Source organism: Lagenorhynchus albirostris, chromosome 12 (assembly GCF_949774975.1).
Source record: "Lagenorhynchus albirostris chromosome 12, mLagAlb1.1, whole genome shotgun sequence".
Taxonomy (NCBI): Eukaryota; Metazoa; Chordata; class Mammalia; order Artiodactyla; family Delphinidae; genus Lagenorhynchus; species Lagenorhynchus albirostris.
The window spans coordinates 59,875,660-59,896,470 of record NC_083106.1 but is presented as its reverse complement, the minus strand read 5'-3'; the positions used below and the strand labels follow the sequence as shown (position 1 = coordinate 59,896,470).

Here is a 20,811-nt window from a genome sequence, read left to right as displayed (position 1 = left end):
TGGGGACACATTTTATGGTTCTTCTTCTGTTATTTAACTTGTCGTTCACACTATAGGAAACAAATAGAAGGGAAGAGAAAAGCCAAATAGCCCTAAACCAGAGGAAAATAAATACTATTTAAAAAGATTCCCCAAAGAACAACAATGTATGCACCATAATTCTGAATAGAAACGAAATTTCAAGTGAGAAGCAGTGTGACAGAAATGAAACCTTCTTAGAAAAATAAAACAAAAAGATTTTCCTTTCACTCAAGAGAGTTTCTTGTTGCTGAGCTGTAATTTCAATTCAAAACCACTGCCTCTACCTGGGCACTTGGATTTCTGCGTCACAGAATGTAAGAGAAGGGAGACAATCTCATAACTAGAACAAGGAGAAATGCAAGTTTGCAAAAAATAAGTTCAATGTGGGCATGTTGAGTTCAGTATAGCTGTGGAATATCCAAGAGAAGATGTCCTCTTATCGGCAGTTGGGAAAATGAATTCAGAGCTTAGGAGAGAGATTTGGGCTAATAAAATAGATGTGAGAGGCATTAACATGTAATCAGTTTACAGCTCAATTGCATGGCTTTTACTCTGGCTGTGCTCCTTTTCCTTGATTTGATGGTGCAGCTTACTTAAGACTTTGATATCTAAAGGGACCACATTCTCTCTTTTGACCTCCTTGCATCAGTGATGAATCAGGGATTATGGATGCCAAACAACAATGCTCAAATGTACTTTATTGTTCCTTGCCTGCCAAATCTACTGTCCGCTTTCCATGTGCCAAGCCATGCGGTAAGTGCTCTTGCTTCATTATCTCCACAATGACCCTATGAACTGGGTGAACTCTCCATTTCGTAAATGGGGAATAACAGAGGATCAGTGACTGACCCAGGGTCACAGCCAACGATAAGAATTTGCACTGGATTTGAACCAGGTCTACCTGATTCTATGGCCTTTGCTCTTCTCCACCAACCTGGGTTGCCTCCAAGTGCCTATGGCTGTTGACAGTTTGTTTATTCTGTTCCTGAATACAATTGTTCTTTCTCTTTCTTTGATATATAAAAGGCTTCTTTCAAAAGAGTCTAGAAATATATACAAAAGCATTAATAGTGATTATCTCTGCATGGGGAAATATGAATCATTTTTGTTTTCTTTTCCATACTTTGTACTTCCTGAATTTTATGAAATGGACAAATTTATTACTTTTTGTAACCAGAAACATAATGGCACTACTTTCATAACAATGATGCTTTTTTTTCCATGCAGAGTATTACGGGTGAGCATTTAATGCAGTTTAACCATTGCTTCCCACCTCCTTAATCACATTAATGGGAATCCTTAAAAGCAGCATTATTGGTGATTATTTTGCTTGCATATGGTCTTAGCCAAAAGAACAAGAAGTGATGATTTTGCTTAAGACTCACATAAACACATTGGCTCCAGTACGAGGAACGTATATTGTGGTATCAAGACCTCAATGAAGGTTTTCTTTTTTCCCCCAACTCCCCAGTTTACACAGTGTAACTACCGAGGTGCTAAGTATGCATGGCAAGGGCAACGGAAACCTTTGACATACATAAAAAGCACAGGAGATTTGGGGAAATTATGTTTTTAAGCAGAAGAGAGGAGAAATGAAAAGGTAAAGATAGGGAGCAGACTTTTAAAAAATTATTTATTTTTGGCTGTGTTGGGTCCTCATTGCTGCGTACGGGCTTTCTCTAGGTGCAGCGAGCTGGGGCTACTCTTTGTCGTGGTGCGCGGGGCTTGTCATTGCGGTAGTTTCTCTTGTTGCGGAGCGTGAGCTCTAGGCGCATGGGCTTCCGTAGTTGTGGCTCGCGGGCTCTAGAGCGCAAGCTCAGTAGTTGTGGCGCATGGGCTTAATTGCTCCGGGTCATGTGGGATCTTCCCACATCAGGGCTCAAACCTGTGTCCCCTGCTTTGGCAGGTGGATTCTTTACCACTGCACCACCAAGGAAGTCCAGGAGCAGACTTTTAACTGCTGTTTTTCTTGTACACGGGTATGTGTCAGTTCAGTTCCCCTTTGCTCTTCACTTAGCCATTGACACTTGTGCATTTAGCCTTAGTTCTCCACTAATATCAAATGCTGTGTTAGATTGGATTTGGGAGTTATATAAAATTATACCCTTAGGAAACAAAAACATTTCAGGACTGTGGAAGCAGGCATTAAATAATTACATTCAAAAGAAACACAGCAGAAAAGAAGCACACTTTTTAAAATTCTGTATTAACTTAAATTAATTCTCCGGTTGTCTGCAGTTTTGAATTGGCCTGTATTTAAGTTGCAGGCTTCTAATCAGAAGAAACCCACTGTCTCTATACAAAGATATAAAGTTGCTTAATAAAGAATATTTGATTGCTGCTACATAATCCAGCCCCAAACTCATAGACGTATACGTCTTTCTGACAGAACGAGTGGGAAAAAAAAACACTGTTCCTCAGCTGTGCCTGTCCACCTTTTACTTTACAGAGCTTGCTCGTTTCCGCCTCTGTATGCTCGTCTTTCTGTGTGATGCGGCTGGGCGCTGCCCTAGGACCTTGTACCAGGGCTTGCGCATGCGCCCAGGGTACCTGAAAGGCACTGACATCGCTCCCCGACCCCCATCACGCGTCTGGGGGACTGCAGAGTGACTTATTGGGACACTGAAATCGTATCCAGGGTCCTGGAGCAGTTAAACTGGCTTCATAGATGTATTGACCAGAAATAACGTATTCATCCCAAGGAGATGGTCCTAAAGTTCGTTGTGGAAGCTCCATGTGCAAGGGTTACATCTTCTTTCCTCCCATAGTAGAATTTACCAATAGGAAAAAGTAAGATTTGAAGAATAAGTTTAAACATTACTTGAAAAACCTGATGCTGGAGGCAAAATATGTAGTATTCCTTTGATAAAATCTGCTGGATGGGAAGCCCAGATATTTTAATTGAATGGCTATGAGTGGACCCTTAGAAATTGGCGTTGTAATGGATTTTAGTGGTCAACTGTGGTAAACTTCATTTTATAGATAAGTATTTATTCCTTTTCAATTGTGTTGGCCAGTAGAGCTATTAAGAGCCAAAATGCTATGGCTGATTCCTGAAATCATCTAGCTTGACTCCTGTTAGTAATGTAATTAAAGTGTCATCTCCCACCAAAAGAAATAGAATCTAAAGTAAAACAAAACAAAACAAACGAACAAAAGAATCAGGTAGCTGTGGTGATGATGCAGCTGTTTCTCTGAGATCTGTTTTTACACTTTCTTCATTATACATTATTTAGAACAGCATTGTACAATAGAAACTTAATGGAAGCCACATATGTTAACTTTAAATTTTCTAGTAGCTGCATTAAAAAGTAAAAAGAAACAGGTGAAATTAATGATAATAATATATTTAATCCACTATATTCAGAATAATACCATTTCAACATACAATCAATGTAAAAATTATGAATGAGACATTTTATATTCTATTTTTCTTCCTCCTTGCTTACAGTATATATTTAACACAGCATATCTCAAATCACACTAGCCACATTTCAAATGCCCAGTAGCCACATGTGGCCAGTGGTTACCATGTTGGACAGTGCCGATTTAGAACATATTCCTTTAAACCTTAAAATTTTATGGAAACAGATACATTAAAATAGAAAATGAAGATTTTAGAAAGAGTTCTTAATACTGTTAGATTACTAGGAAAAGGGATAAGTATGTTGAAAATACTTAATAAATCAATGGAGTAAAATAGCTATCTGATGGTATTCTGCATTCCTTAAGTTACTAGAAAATATTGTAATAATAATTGCAAGTTGAAAATGAGGGAAAACTAGGACACAGCCCACTCTCAATCTACTTGAAATAGGTAAGTTTTCTATCAACAAACCTGCATGCCCACTATGGTTCTTGCAGAGTTACAAGGCAAAGGTTTCACAGGTGTCCTGGCTCTCTGGGGGCATTATTTTAGAGCTCTGGCTCTGAGTTTGAGAACTTGTAGAAACAGGTAGAATCCCCCCACAATGGAGCATTGCTATAGAAACTCTTTGAAAAGATTGTCATTGATTGCCTGAATTTTTGAGGACAACAAAAATCAAAGAACAATTATAAATCGTCCATCTCAGGTGGATTCAATATAGAATTATTCAGGACAGGAATCTGTGAGATGTCTTCATTTCCTGAGACTTTACATGTAAAAATCGTTGTTTTAGCTCATAAGTCAGGATAGGTTGTTTTTAGCTCAAATTTGTACTTAATTTGAAGTTTTAGAAAGAGTAGGGCTATAGGTTTTGTCATCTAGTCATGGCTCCCACTCTACCTGCCCTCATATTATCTTTAGTAGAAAACACTTACCACCTGAAAGTTGTAAAATACGGTAGACAAATTGTTTTCTTTGGTAAAATGTTTCTAAAAAGTTGCAAAGTAACATTTTAGCCAGTAAAACCAGAAACCCCTTTCAGTCCCTTTTCTAAGATGTGTTTAAGTATATTGGTTTTAAGAGGGGCAAAGTAAGGAAAAACGTTAAATTCTAGAACAACAGTTCCCTGCTCAGAGCTGTATAATTGCGGATGTTGTTGCTGTTTACATTATCAGTGGAGCGCAGTTCCCTTTCTCCCACTCCTGTCATGCAGACTTGAGGGAGTCAGTCTGAATTTCTTGCTTGCTCTTTCTTGGATTGATTTCTAAGAGATCTTTTCTCCGTTTTTTTTTTTTTTTGGCACCAGGAATTAAATAGCTTTAATTACTTGGATCTGTACAGACTTGCTGACCTCTTTAACCTCACTTTGTTGGAGAAGGCAGTGATCGATTTCTTAGTGAAACATCTCTCTGAGCTCCTGAAGAGTCGCCCAGAAGACATTCTAACGCTCCCTTATTGTCTGCTTCAGGAGGTCCTGAAGAGCGACCGCCTGACCTCCTTGAGTGAACAGCAGATATGGCAGGTAAGGGCACTCTGCATGGGTCCTCTTTGGGCGTGAAGTCATGATTAAAAGGAATGATTAAATGTTAAAGGGTTGAGGAACGACGACAACTATTTTGTCTGGTTTGGTCCACATTGGAATCGAAGTCTTAGAAGTCAGTGTTCCGTGATGGGCAAGTAACTGGAGAACACCAGCCCTTGAGGCTGGAGGCCTCAGCCCACTCAGCTTAACTCAGGGAATCGCAGGTGAGATTCCTCACACCCTCACCGTGGTTTCCCAGGACCAAAGGTGGTTACATCAGAAAGAGTCAAGGGTTTTTATTCCCCTGCGAAACAGAGTTACTTAAACTGAATATGAGAAGGATGGATTGTTAAAGTGGTATTTATGCCTATTTAAGACCAATGGAATCAGAATAAATTCTGGGCTTTCCTGGAAACAATTCAGAAACATTTCTTTGTTGCAGCAGAGAGCAGCTGGGACCTTAAATGAGAGGAAGCTCTCCTTCCTTGACGGTGGAAAAATCTCCCTCCTTAGTTCATTCTGCATTCATTGCTATTTTCCGAAGCCCTGCTTTTTCACCTGACGTAGCATTCTTTTCAGATACCCTTTGCCTAGGGGACAGGAGGATGTTTTGTGTTTTCAATCTGATTATTCAATTGAAATCCATTTCTGCTCATCCCCAGTGACTATCCTTGAACAATCCACACGGTGTCTTTGGGAAACAGTCAGAACCCATCTTCCACTGCTTCTTATACTGTCTGTCTTACTCTGAAGCAGTGGCTAAGCCATCCTGTTACTTCTAGGGTGCCATACTTTCAAGATTTCATGATCATTTGAAAAATATTTATATACAGAATACAAGGGAAAATATGAAGTCTTCTATTAGCTGATAAGGCAATAAATACCTTGTGTCTTATCAAATGACATTCAGAGAATACTTTAATTCTGGACAAAATGGAGTCATAGGTAGCTGTTAATTATCAGCATCTGATTCTACTGATTGCTAATTTTCCCAGTGCCTTTCTCCCTTATTTCTTTCTTTCTTTCTTTCTTTTTTTTTTTTTTGCGGTACGTGGGCCTCTCACTGTTGTGGCCTCTCCCGTTGCGGAGCACAGGTTCCAGACGCGCAGGCTCAGCAGCCATGGCTCACGGGCCCAGCCGCTCCACGGCATGTGGGATCCTCCCAGACCGGGGCATGAACCCGTGTCCCTTGCATCGGCAGGCGGATACTCAACCACTGCGCCACCAGGGAAACCCCTCCCTTAGTTCTTTCTTTATCTTACTTTAATCAGCAACTTCCCTCTTCACTGTTGCTTACACCAGTGAGGATAATAAGGCCTGCAGTGTACTGAGGGCCTTTCAGGACCCGGCTCTTTGCAGACTTATTAACTTATCATCACAACAGGCCTGAAGGATGGTGGTTATCATTCCATCCTCCAGACAAGCAAAACGAGGCTTCAGTGTCTTGCCTCAGGGTTACAGAGCAGAGCCAGCCTTCACATCCAGATTTGTTGACACCTGCCCTCATCTCTCCAGTATTCCATGCTGTCTTGAGAAGAAAATATCAGTGAAAAAATACAAGCCATAAATTATTTTCTGCTTCTTAGGTATTTCTCATAATGGTTGTTCAGGCAGAGGTCAAATGTGTTGGTGAGGGTGAGTTTTTGGTATGAATTTTAATTATCTATGGGAAATACAAATCATCAGAATTACTCTGGTCAGCTCAAAGTGAGGAACTGCCAAATTTTTCTTTCCTTCCCAAAGGGAAAAACAAAGACTTAGAATGAATTCTGTATTTAATTAACCTGATTGAGATGTGAGCCAACCATCCTTGTGGCTTCTCTTCTTGTGGCACAGTTGAAGGCACTGCCCGATATCGACATGGTAATGTACAGATGTGTGAGTGGCCCAAAAATTCCATACTATTCACATAAGAGTTATCATAGGGCTTCCCTGGTGGTGCAGTGGTTGAGAGTCCGCCTGCCGATGCAGGGGACACGGGTTTGTGCCCCGGTCTGGGAAGATCCCACATGCCGCGGAGCGGCTGCGCCTGTGAGCCATGGCCGCTGAGCCTGCGCGTCCGGAGCCTGTGCTCCACAACGCGAGAGGCCACAACAGTGAGAGGCCTGCGTACCGCAAAAAAAAAAAAAAGAAAAAAGTTATCATAATTGCCTCTCTAAATATGTTACTAATTTTATAATGTAGAATTTCAAAAGATGCTTTCTGCTGCAGGCAATGTTTTTTTATACCTGGTCCTCAAGAAAGGATTAAAAAAGACTCACATAAATATTATCAATTTAGTCATTCAGCAGGCAATAAGAAACTTTTTGCTTTATCTTAGTAAATAAGTAATTCCCTCACACTCAACCCAATAGATAAAAATCAAATCAGTCCAGTTATATTGCTTCAAGTATAGTTAAGTTCATCATTTTTGCTGAGGTTATACTAGTAATGCAATATACCATGGAAGAATCTAATATGCAGCCCAGGGTGCAGATTGGGTATGCCAGAGGATTAGTGTCAGGGTGCTTTATAGAAGTGAAAGTTGATGGACAGGCTGGAGACAGATCTACAGAATCTCATTAAATTGCTGAATTGTTCATTACGGAACGTTCTCACTGTAATAAAGTGCTCATTGACTTTGACAAATCCCTATCCCATGTCTTAAAGAAGAACAGTGAAACAAGGGGTGTTGGGGAGAAAAATGGAAATTGGCACAAAGTAGGACAAGTAATAGAAAAGCGGATGGAGGGGTAGTGCTGTTTGATTATGTGCAACTGGTAACTTATGTGAGAATGCAGCAAACATACACACACACACATCTACTCATGTGGCTCCTCCACTATCTAATCTACTGATAATGTAATCTGAGATATTCCCTTTATTTGGCAAAAGGCCCAATATTTTACTATTCACCAGACTTCATGCAGTTTGGCTCTAAAGATGTATCATAAGAACCATCAAGTTATCCCCAGCGAACAAACTTTTTTTTTTTTTTTTACTTTTTCCTGCTGTCCCTTATCCAGTCCCTTTCCTGCTAAAATGTGCTGCAGTCCATGCTAACCATTCTGTGGATCTGGAAACCTATGAAATCCCCCAAGATCGTGCTTTTTGTCTCCTCTTTTTTTCCATCTGACCTTTTAAAACTTTATCTTGTGTCCTCTCTCACAGAAGCCTTCTTCATCCCCCCTAGACATTTTTTTTTCCTCCCTTCCATAGCCTGAAACTACTTGGTCTAATTCGTTAACTTCACTTTATATCCACAGGTAATGTAGATACTGCCCCATATACACACTTTTTTTTTTAACATCTTTATTGGAGTATAATTGCTTTACAGTGTTGTTTCTGCTGTATAAGAAAGTGAATCAGCTGTACGTATACATATTCTCTCACTTCATCCCAGCTTACCCTTCCCCCTCCCCATGTCCTCAAGTCAGTTCTCTGCGTCTGCGTCTTTATTTCTGTCCTGCCTCTAGGTTCTTCAGAACCATTTTTTTTTTTTTTTAGATTCCATATATATGTGTTAGCATACGGTATTTGTTTTTCTCTTTCTGACTTACTTCACTCTGTATGACAGACTCTAGGTCCATCTACCTCACTACAAATAACTCAGTTTCATTTCTTTGTATGGCTGAAGTAATATTCCATTGTATATATGTGCCACATCTTCTTTATCCATTCATCTGTAGATAGACACTTAGGTTGCTTCCATGTCCTGGCTATTGTAAATAGTGCTGCAGTGAACATTGTGGTACATGTCTCTTTTTGAATTATGGTTTTCTCAGGGTATATGCCCAGTAGTGGGATTGCTGTGTCATATGGTAGTTCTATTTTTAGCTTTTTAAGGAACCTCCATACTGTTCTCCATAGCATATACACACTTTGGATATATAAGGACAGAGAAGTCCCCTCAAAAAATCCTTTTTTAAAAAAGTTCAGTTCGATTCAGCTCAACAGTTTGGCCTTAGGGTTCAAGGCCAGCAATTTCTCAGGTTGCAGATGAAAGACACTAAATTGGTTATTCGGCTCAAGGAAAGAGGAGACTAAAAAATGAGCAAATCAGCCGAGGAAGAAACATGGGCATGAGGTCACTGGCACCCGTGACCTGGCAAATCTCCACTGTTGTATTTTGCTTTTGGGTTTTAGCTTTGAGTTGGGATTTGGTTTCAACAGGGCCCTGTTAAATTTCTCTTGTTAGATTCAACGTATATTTTCAGACTACTGAGCCAGGGGGTACTGCTCTAAAACTTAGAGTGAAATCATGAAACAGTTCCATACCACTCCCACATATTAGGTCTGTTTTCATTTCATAGGAAGTGCTGGCTAATCTGTTTTTTCTCAGGAAAGTACATTCTCTGCCTTTTATATCTCAGGTTCTCCTTTCTGAGAATGAGGAGGAGATTACTTTCCATGAGAGTACAGTTTGTAGAAAAACCTGAATATAATGTAAATTCTTATATTTGCTAGCATAGGGAGAAAGTGTGGCTGTCCATCCATCAGTATTTATTGAGCACCTACTAAATGCCCCAAACCATGGAATGTAAGGCAGGGTACAGGTGAGCTAACTCCATTTCCCTCTCCAGGTCTAACCCCAATTGGGAGGGATCCTTCTGATTTTAAACCATTGTCTAGCTCTCTGGATTATTATTTCATCTCTGAAGAAGCAGAAACAAGAAGGACATTTAAAAATGGATAGTTTGTGGAAGTACAAATGGGTATTATGCTGGGCACAGTGTTAGAAGCTAGATCCTGGGGTAAAAAGCTTTATAAAAGTGTTCGATTATTAGGTTAAAGAGATTTATCTTAACTTTATTTCTGAATGTGGAGTTTTATTTACCTTTAATTATTAATCTATTAACTGCTTCCTACTTTTAGTGAAGAAGACTTATCTTACTTTAAAAAAATTAATTAATTTTTGGCTGCATTGGGTCTTTGTTGCTGTGCGTGGGCTTTCTCTAGTTGCGGTGAGTGGGGGCTACTCTTCGTTGCTGTGCGTGGGCTTCTCATTGTGGTGGCTTCTCTTGTTGCGGAGCAAGGGCTCTAGGCGTGCAGGCTTCAGTAGTTGTGGCTCACAGTCTCTAGAGCGCAGGCTCAGTAATTGTGGCTCATGGGCTCTAGAGCGCAGGCTCAGTAGTTACGGCGCGTGGGCTTAGCTGCTCTGTGGCATGTGGGATCTTCCGAGACCAGGGGTTGAACCCGTGTCCCCTGCATTGGCAGGCAGATTCTTAACCACTGCGTCACCAGGGAAGTCCTTATCTTTCTATTTTATAAGGATAGTACATATGTCAGTGATTTTCTTCCTTTATTAACCTTGGGTTGAGGGCTCCTCCTTATATTTTGAGTCTAACTTTGCCTGGACTTCAGTGGATAACAGAACCAAACAATTCAGTGGTCACATCACTGATGTCAGACAAGATCAGACCTTAGCATCTGTTAATAACACATTCACTTTATATCTCTAGAGATGTAAGTCACACACTGTTTAGAGTAGTCAACAACCTCAGATGCGGTGATTTTTTTTTTTGACAAGCCCCTCCTGGGCTTTTATCTACTCCACAAACTACCCACCTTAGAGTTTGATTTAATCATTTTCCTCAAAAGGAGTCCCAGAAAGTGAACCCAAACAAAAAGCTACTATCCCTTTATAGTTGGAAAATAGAGGACACTAGTGACGTACTCAGCTTTCGTCTTTTATCTCTTAGATGATAAACTGTCCCAAATGCACATCTGGCCAGGGAGAAGCAAGGACTTCAAACAGTACTGTGTGTCCAACAATACTATCATAATACTTCACATTTGAATATCACATCACAGTTTCCAGAGTGCTTCTTCATCTCTCATTGCTTTGCGCTCCTTTGCTTTGTGTCACAAATGGGAAACTGAAGTAACAAAGCTAGAAATCAAATTCACGTCTTTTAATTCTTGGGTTTTTCCCACTTTGGTCCACAGCTTCTAAATTCATAATAGAAGTGCAAAAATACTTGGCCGTGGTGGACGGAGAGGTGCATCAAATTAATCCCATGACTTTAAGAGAAATGAGGAAGGGTTTGGCCATTCCTGTTCTCTGGTGTAGTGCCTGCAGATTGAAGGGGTAATGGCCAGCTCTGCCTGCCTTCATGCCTGTGTCATGTTGCTAACTCTGACTCTTTGCTCCATGTGCTAAATTCAATCTTTCATTCATTTTAAAGAGTCATCGCGTGTCTACTCCAGCCAGTCGCGTGCTCTCAAGCACCGCTGCTGCTGCTGCGTGATGGGTTCTGGGCAGTCGGTTGCAGAAAGGTCCCATGTGGCCCTGCTATCATGGATCTTACAGAGTCTGATGTGGAACTTTCCACTTGCTATTCTTTCCCCCTGCGCCCGATTCCTTCCCAGTGGAGACTGACCTGTGCCAAATAGAGTAGTGATTTCTGTGCTAATTTTGGCTGTGTTGAAATGGTATGGGTGGATTGGAAAATGAAATCCTTTTGTTTGGACATTTCAACACCCCCCAGTGTCCCTTTGCCTTTTCTTCAGTGCTCTTTTCATTGGTAATTCTTGTTCATTGTATGTGCCCTCTAACCAGCTTTGCAAACCTTTGTCAATCCCTGTAGTACAGTCCAAGCCTCAAAGAAATCAAACTGCGGGTGACCATTTAATCAAAAAAATTCTGCTAAGTGGTGTCCTCATTCTTAATGCTAGGACCTTGGTAACTAGAAATGGCATAAAATACTGTGACCTGAGAACTCTCATTCCCTCATCCCCCTGCCCAAATTGCAATTTTTCATCATATCTGCACCCTTCCTCAGTATAATTTCATATATGCATGTCTCATTACTATTTTTTTTTTTTTTTTGGAGAGGCACTTTCTGGGCTTCTTCATGATATCTCGTTTTATTTTTTTACTTACCATTCCTTAAAGTAATTAAATGTGTACCACTTCTCAATTTTCTTCCTGAAACTTCTGGCAGTCCCTCCCAGGTAGCTACAGTCTTTTCTACAAATGTGATGAGGATATCTCCATTTCCTTTTTACTAAATGTTAGTGAAGAGAATAAACAGTGGTTTGTTCACATCCCAAATAGTGCTGTGCCTGGAGGATGTTTGATCCTTGGAGCGCCCCCAGCTGGACACTGAGTGTGTCTGCTATTTCAGGGCTTGGTGCTCGGAGCTGCCAGAGTGTATATTTAGTCATTCGTCCTGATCTACATGCAGCTGATTCCTCTGGGAGGACTCATCCCTGAGGAGCTTGACTAGTGGCCTTGCTGTTGTTTGTCTGGAGCATGTGCCTTTGCGAGACACATGACACATTTATTTCAGAGGGACTTTGCTCCAGCTGATCCTGTGTTGTCAAGTAGCTGTGAGGGGCAGTGATTATAAGAAAATACGGAGACCTGACTTGTATTTATGTGCTGCTGTTCCCATGAGTTAATAGTTCTTTTTCCTTCCTTTTTTTCTTTTTCTTAAATGAGCACAACAGAACAACAAGGTGATTTATGAGATATAACATGTTTATGTTCTCTGCTTCTAATTTTCATTGTGATTCATGTTGTTTCCAGACTGATATTTTTGTTGTTGCTACTGTGAGAAGGAAAAAGATGACTGGAAAATATTACTTATGCATTGGTAGCTGGCAGTAATATTGCTGCTACCTGGGTTATCAGGGATTTAAAAATAAAACCCAACTATATGCTAAACATGAGGTAGAAACCTCGAGGCTAGGCATAGAAGTTCATCAATAATAATAGCAGCAATGATAATTAGAGAAATTATCCTTAGAGAATTTAAATCCTTAGAGAATTTAAATCCATAGAGAATTTTATACTTTTTAAGCATTTTTGCACACATAATCTCATTCAAGTCTCTCATCAGCCTCGCTAAGGTTGATAAGGCAAGTATTACCCAGGTTTTAACAAGTGAGGAAATGGAAACTCACAGAGGAAAAATGGTTGACTCCCTTCACAGTACGGTTTCAATGTGGGTCTCACTGTATTCTCTTCAAATACTCCAAATCTCTAAGAAAACAGAAACTCAAAGTACCTGATACATCTTCTCAAAAGTCAAAGTGGTCATATTACTCTATATTGAGTGAACCAGCAGTATACGTTTCCTAATAAATTACCAATTTTCACTTTCACCTGTTGTGCAGCTTTGGGAAGTTGCAAAAATGACTCTAATAAAAGTCATACAAGAAAGTGTTGCTGAGGGTCTTTCTTTATCAGAGACTGGAAAATTGAGGCCCTAGATGGTTTGTTGAGAAGGAGTGAATGGCGAATTCTGGCAGAGGTAGGGAACCACTTTTCATTCCTTCAGGGTATAAAGTGATAAAGTATAAAGCAGGAAGAGAAAGCCCATAAGGGAGGATCACTTAAAAATCCAATCAAGAGGGCTTCCCTGGTGGCGCAGTGGTTGAGAGTCCGCCTGCCGATGCAGGGGACATGGGTTCGTGCCCCTGTCCGTGAAGATCCCACATGCCGCGGAGCGGCTGGGCCCGTGAGCCATGGCCGCTGAGCCTGTGCGTCCGGAGCCTGTGCTCCGCAATGGGAGAGGCCACAACAGTGATAGGCCCGCGTACCGCAAAAAAAAAAAAAAAAAAAAAAAAATCTGATTATGAGATTTAAATCAGTGTGAAGAAGAACCTAGAGCGTGGTTATTTCTGCTGCAGCCCTACAGACTGCGTGGTGGGAAGTCTGCAGACTGTTGTTAGAGTGTGGATGGAACAAATGGAAATGATTCATCATGATATCTTCATTTTATACCTGAATATTGAAATTGAGAAATTTATGCAGCAGAAATTGACAGCTGGGTGATGGCCTAGATATGGGGTTTAAGAGAAAGGGAAATAAATATTAATTCATTAGTATTGATAAATGTTAGTCTCTTTCCAATAGAAATGAGCCTGTGCCCCATGTCCTGCATCACCAAACTATTTCTATAGGAATCCTTATCAAGCCAGTTGAGTGCTTGCTGGCCACGGTGTTCATGCCAGTTGGCCACGTCAGACCATGGAGATCACCTGTTCTGGGCATTCTAGAGGAGAGGATCTAAACTTAGCCATGGAACGACCTGGAGGCTCTAGACTTAGGTCTCCGTATTTTCTTATAATCACTGCCCCTCACAGCTACTTGACAACACAGGATCAGCTGGAGCAAAGTCCCTCTGAAATAAATGTGTCATGTGTCTCGCAAAGGCACATGCTCCAGACAAACAACAGCAAGGCCACTAGTCAAGCTCCTCAGGGATGAGTCCTCCCAGAGGAATCAGCTGCATGTAGATCAGGACGAATGACTAAATATACACTCTGGCAGCTCCGAGCACCAAGCCCTGAAATAGCAGACACACTCAGTGTCCAGCTGGGGGCGCTCCAAGGATCAAACATCCTCCAGGCACAGCACTATTTGGGATATTCCAAAGAGAAGTCTGGGGAAGCCTTGGCATTTATTGTTGAATACTGACATCCTTACACCCTGCTTCTCCCACTCCTGCCTCCAGGACTTCTGCTACAAGTGAAAACAAGGAAGAACATCTCTCAACTCAACACACCTGGAGGGGAAAGGTGGCTATTCTAAGAGAGTAATCTGGGCAGCCTTCAGAGATAAAGATAATTCTTAGACTTCTTTTGTGTCCACAGTACAGAGTAATGCATTCTCTGTGGTGAGGTCCTCCTTAATCTGACTGCCTCTTTGTTACTTGAGATGCCACACTGGAGGAATGAAAACAGATTTCAATATTCTGGTAGACAAAACATAACCAGGAAGAAAAATTCTCTTAGGAAAAAAAAATATTTGATGGGTTCTAAAGATAAATAGCACAGGTTTTTGCATTGTTCCCCTTTGTCTATAGGAAGTATTTTTTTTTAAATTTCTTTTATAATTGATTTATTTTTATTATTTATTTCTTTATTTTTGGCTACATTGGGTCTTCGTTGCTGTGCGTGGGCTTTCTCTAGTTGCGGTGCTCAGGCTTCTCACTGTGATGGCTTCTCTTGTTGCGGAGCATGGGCTCTAGGAGCGTGGGCTTCAGTACTTGTGGCATGCGGGCTCAGTAGTTGTGACTCACGGGCTCTAGAGCACAGTCTCAGTAGTTGTGGCACACGGGCTTAGTTGCTCTGCGGCATGTGGGATCTTCCTGGACGAGGGCTCGAAACTGTGTCCCCTGCATTGGCAGGTGAACCACTGGACCACCAGGGAAGTCCCGACAGGAAGTATTGCAAGTCAGTTCCAGTAAGTGGCACAGATATTACTTATGCGTCAAGAACAGAAGCTAAAAAGAGCCGGGCCAGCTGGTGGCTGAATGCACTTATCTTCTTTGTGTGTGTTCTTGTTGATGAGAAATGCCCACATGCCACCTCCTCTGGCCACACAAGGAAATCAGGTAATTGAAGTAGTGATGGATGGTGCACTGAAGTTTAAACGTTTTAGGAGGACCTGTCTTATTAACACTTTAAAACAAGTGAGCATAATATCATTAATTTGATTAATTCATTTGCTCTTAATATAGCTTTTAATTTGTAATTCTAGGTGAATTACAATGTAATTTGGCATTAATTATACTAAATTGACTATAGGTCAGCCAATCACAATGGAAAATTACTCACAGCTGAAAGTAAAACTAGACTTCTCCATCCAGAAAGGACGACGCTTGGTTAAGAGACAGACTTTAGGCGTCCCTCTGTTTGGCTGTGAGAATGACATTGAACCTGCCGAGGGCTGTAAGTGATTTCTTATTCTGCCCACTGCTGGGACTGTATACTCTGGAGTGAAGCCCAATAGAAAGAGTAAATAAGAGTAAACAAAGGGGTTGATTTGTCAGGTTGCCAGGTCCCCTGAAGAATCTTTCTGCTCTTTTCATCTCTTGTACAATTTAGGCCATGTAGAGGGGCTGTGTAGTGCTTTCGAATGATGAATTCCACACCTCTTGGATTTGAGAGGTTAGAACAGGTACTGACCCAGGTCGGCCTGCTTTTCATCCTCCTGTTCTGTGAACAGGAGATCTTTTAAATCCCGTGTGCTGTCAGTATCCCAGAGCCACTCCTATTTGACCAATATACAAACTACCTTCTGGGCAGAAGGAAGTTGTGCCTTAAAAGCGAGTGCCACTCTGGGAGAAGAACGAAGCCCTCAGGAGATGACAGAGCCCGGTCATCGATAAAGCTTGCTGGGGGCGCCTATGTGCACATGAGAAATAAGGTGACTACTGAAGGATGGGGTGCTTAAGGAATTGGTGGGAGAACAAGGATGGATTTGGAAAATACTTGTGTTTTAACCATGTGCCAGATATCTTCCTTTGAGAATTGTCTCCTATAAAAACAGTCAAAATGAAAACTTTGAAATGCTACAGAAAGTCATATGACAGATTTAGTAATATCCTGCTTGAGGTATATTTACATGTAAGTAGAACTATGGGAATTTTGTGCATTCTCAATACTTTTGCTGTGAGCAATTAACCCATAAAATGAGGTCTAGCTATGAGGGGACAAATTTTGCTAAATATTGCATGGAAAATTCCAGGCTGTTTTTTTGTTTGTTTGTTTGTTTTTTGCGGTACGCGGGCCTCTCACTGTTGTGGACTCTCCTGTTGCGGAGCACAGGCTCCGGACATGCAGGCTTAGCGGCCATGGCTCACAGGCCTAGCCGCTCCACGGCATGTGGGATCTTCCTGGACCGGGGCACGAACCCGTGTCCCCTGCATCGACAGGCGGACTCTCAACCACTGCGCCACCAGGGAAGCCCCCGGCAGTTTTTAATAATTCTTTTTACTTTGTTAATTATGTACCCTTATCGTATTGTTCCAACTCACATTCTAGCAAATAAAATGGCCTAAGTTTTATGTAAAAATTTTGAGTAGAGAGGTTAAAAACTACCCTTTCCTCTGTCTCTTACACATATACAGGTGAGGTTCACACCATACACACGCTTGCAGGTAGACACACACACACGCACACCACAGGTTGCATGCATATTAATTTTTGCAGCTAAAAAACTTTCCTTCGTTTTGCAATACTGACCTGAATCATAATTACTCTCATTATTGGCTGGTTGATCCTAAGATTAAGGAAGAAAATAGAAGTTAGGAACTTATTTTTGCTACTCCAAGTGTATATTTCATTCATCATAAATTTTTAAAGATATTAATGTCTATAGTCTGGATTGTTGCTATATGAATGCAGCTGTATATTGTCTCAATTTTCTCCAAATCCCTTTTATGCCAAATTTAGCCTGGCCTATCACAGAAAGTTTTATTCCTTTTCCCCAAATATTCTTCTTGATATCAGCATAGGGTTGGTGGGTTCCAGTCTTTCCTACCCCTGTGGTTCCCAGTATAGCTTCATGTTCTTAACTCAAAACCACCCTTACATGATCCATACCCTCTGATGGATGAGCTCTTTGAGGTCTTAATGTGGTGTTCTTCGAGAACTGTAAGGATTTGGGGCAGAGGAACTAGTACTGAAGTAAGCAGAGCAGCAGAGGGGTTGAGAGAAAACATTTACAGGGTATTTCTGCCCTCGGTTTTATCTTCTCATCATTTAGAATGCCAGCAGAATGAATGGGTCTGTTAATCAAACAGCACTGAGAGGTTAGGTCATTGGAAGCCTTTTCAGTCATTTTGTGCTTTTCAAGAGTGAATTTGTTAGAATTATGCTGAATACCCACTTAAAGCCTCAGCTGATAACTCTACCTGTGTTTTATAACTCTGCACTGTCAGAACTCATAATAAGTCAAACATTCTTTCAGTGGTACTCATAAGGGAGGGAAAAAAAAAAGCCCCACAAATTTAAGAGTAATTTCAGATTGTAAATGAAAAGGAGAGGCACGACTGTGCATTTGCACCAATCATGCCTTCCTTTCATCTGCTCTGATTAGGCCTGGTGCGGTTTCATCAGACCCCTCCATCACCGAGCTGTCACTCCAGCCGTCTGTTGATTGAAAACAATCAAGGCTCTGATGGCACAATTATTCTGACCCTTTAACTAGAGGCTGCTGTGATAATGAAAGGTTGATTATGATAGTTTGTGCCTCTTTCAGTTTGCCAAGAAGGTTAATTTGGGCATCAGACGGATGTTTAATGGGCGCTTGCTGGCTACACTGAGGTAAATGAGAACGTGCAGTCTTGGATATTGCACGGATATAGTTTGGCTGTCAATCATTGTCATTTGGAGTTTGTGCCTCACACCCTGGAAATCACATTTTATTTTTTCCTTGGGATTTAATTTATTCTGTGCCCTGAGGAAGTTCTTTCACTCGGTGACCTTCACAGCAGCTTTCTCTGCCTTTTTTTTTTTCTTTTTTCAAATGGAGCTCAAAGGCACAACACATCTAGAAGAGCATTTTTCTTTCATTTTCACTTAAAAATGGAAACTTTAAAAATCCATCCTTATCACTGCCTTCCAATAGAGCAAATGTTTCCATCCCGGTTGTGCAGTGGGGAAGTATAAACGACAGGGATACTTTGTCCAGTTTGCTAATGCAGCAGCTCCCTCAGTTGTTCTGCCCTGTTTCTTACACCAACCAGCAAAGCTAGTAAATTCAGAATGGGCGCATATATGGAACTGAAGGTTCCATTCTCCTTATGTTTCTCTCAGCAGCATGTCTCAGAATAGTTTGATGAATTCTTGTTTCCAAGGGCAACATCTGACTCCTTTTCCCTTCTTGGGAAGCATGGGGGAGGGGTTGAGCCAGGGAGACAGATATTTGTCTGCAGGAGTATGAAGGTTATTAAAAGTTGCAAATTTCAATTTGTATAATCCCAGCGCCTAATCTTGTTGCCTTTTGAAGCGTAGGGTAAAAAAGATGCAGGCACCTAATAGTGCTGGTCTTTACAATGTGTAGCTCATTACAATCTTCTTTTATGCATACCTTTTAAAAAGAAAAATAAAGGAAACCTTTAGTTCTGTCTCCAAGCTGTGCATAGTGGTCTCCTAGATTAGGCACCTAAGAGCCAGAATCATTGTTCTGCTTTTTCATTTGTGTTGTCTTCAGGTTTTTTTCCCCCAGTGAACATTCAGCAGCATATTTCTATCTAGCCTTGGACGTTTTTTCTCACATGTCAATTGTAAAACAATTAAGTCTATAGATGTTAAAGTGACAGTATCATAATGATTATAATTTTATTTCAAGTGTTCTATTTTCACACTATTTCTTGCTTTAAAAAAAAAGCTATTCATTTTTGAATGGTAAAGAGAGTCATTAAGCGATAATTCAGTCTCACGTGAAGAGGCTCAAAAAATGAATTGTCATTGAATCCAGTTACTGTTTTTTTGTTTTTTTCCTGCAGTACGCGGGCCTCTCACTGTTGTGGCCTCTCTCGTTGCGGAGCACAGGCTCCAGACACGCAGGCTCAGTGGCCATGGCTCACGGGCCCAGCCGCTCCGTGGCATGTGGGATCTTCCCGAACCGGGGCACAGACCCGTGTCCCCTGCATCGGCAGGCAGACTCTCAACCACTACGCCACCAGGGAAGCCCCTAGTTACTATTTTAATGCAGCCCTTATTTAAGCAACAGTGCTGTTTAAAATATTTTAAAAGATATGAGAGTAGGATTGTGCATATATATATGCATATATATATATATATATATATATATATATATATATATATATATAGTCTCACCAGATTCTTCACTGCACTAGACCACAAATGGTTATTTTTGTTTAGTTTTCTGGATAGCATGCATAAAATCACCCTCAGGGGTGCTTAGTAAAATTACTGATTAGTTATGTCTTGTTTTTATTCCAGCAATGGGGAGTAAAAAGTTAAATGGGGAGAAATGTATCAGTCAATCAAGAGAGAGTTTTTTGGTATTTAAAAAATAGTGTGACTTGTCACAGTGGTATCTATATTTTATTTTTAGATTCACTATGTTTACAAATTAATGAGACGCAAAGAATTTCTTCGTGAAGTATAATTCATTCTTTCAAACTGTTTTTGGTCCAAGCCTGACTGGGTTTCTGCCTTCCCCCAACCTGTTGAACTCTTTACCTGTTGTGGAAAACTGATATCCCAAAACCAAGGACTTTCCCTATGTCCTCATAAGCTCTCCACCACATTCCCAGAACTGTGCTCTCACGCTGACTCCGTTCACTGAAACTGCATCCCCTCAGCAGTGATGTCCCCCTTCAGAGGGTCCTCAGAGTGTCTCACACCTCATCTCCCGGCCTGGGCTGGCATTTCCTCTGCTTGCAGGGCTGGCAGTCATTGGACCCAGTTTCTCTTTCCTCTTCAACCCTTCTGTCTCTGCCTTCAAGGTTCCAACACATTGTTCCTCCTAACCTTATGAAGATGTCTTGGATCTGTGATTTCTCATAATTCCCACAGATTTCCTTCTGGGTGGCTGGCCCTGGGACTGAGATACACACCTCCTCACCAGACAACCTTTGGAACGGCTACTACCTTCTAGTACTCCTTCCCTCACCCATTGCAGCCCCTTCTCCGCTCACAGGTCTTCTGAGATTGTCAAGCCACTGGTTCTCCTGCACTGGGCCCGTCTGCCCACATACCCATTTTCTGTACACGACTATCATAAATTGGCTCTGTAAGCCACTTCCCCCACTCAAAAATATGTCATCATTGTGCTAAAAAAAATGTATCTTCTTTGACAGAAGTATCACTTGTATATTATACTCAAAGGTGCTTCAAGGTGTGAATAGAGGATTCAGCATTACCCACTTACTTATACAGTGATAAAATGAAGTTGGAGAATGCAGTGTGAAGTATTCTTTTCAGGCATCAGTAGGCAGGGTGAAATTCACATAATGAAGGAGGTCAGTGGTTGGCATGGCATTTATGTGTGTTCTTTGCAACTCACCGAGGCTGTAGGCCCTGGCACCGCAGCCCACCAGCTCCATCCCCTTGATAATAGAGTCTGGCCTCTGACCGTGTTTAGTCATGGGCTTCAGGTACTGGGTTCCCTACTCCAATTACTGTACTCTGTAGCCCAAAATTAACGTTT

At 41.2% G+C, this 20,811-nt stretch overlaps 1 protein-coding gene across 7 annotated transcripts in view; it reads left to right on the top strand.

The window, feature by feature from the left end:
- KLHL32 (kelch like family member 32) overlaps nt 1-20,811 on the top strand; it is a 186,377-nt gene that overhangs the window by 100,933 nt on the left and 64,633 nt on the right. For 5 of the 7 annotated variants that reach the window (XM_060167646.1, XM_060167644.1, XM_060167643.1 and 2 more), the window contains one exon: nt 4,695-4,910. The exons of the other annotated variants lie outside the window; for them this stretch is intronic. In XM_060167646.1, coding sequence (XP_060023629.1) covers nt 4,695-4,910 — 216 coding nt within the window. The remainder of the gene's footprint in view (nt 1-4,694; nt 4,911-20,811) is intronic. 7 annotated transcript variants of the gene reach the window in all.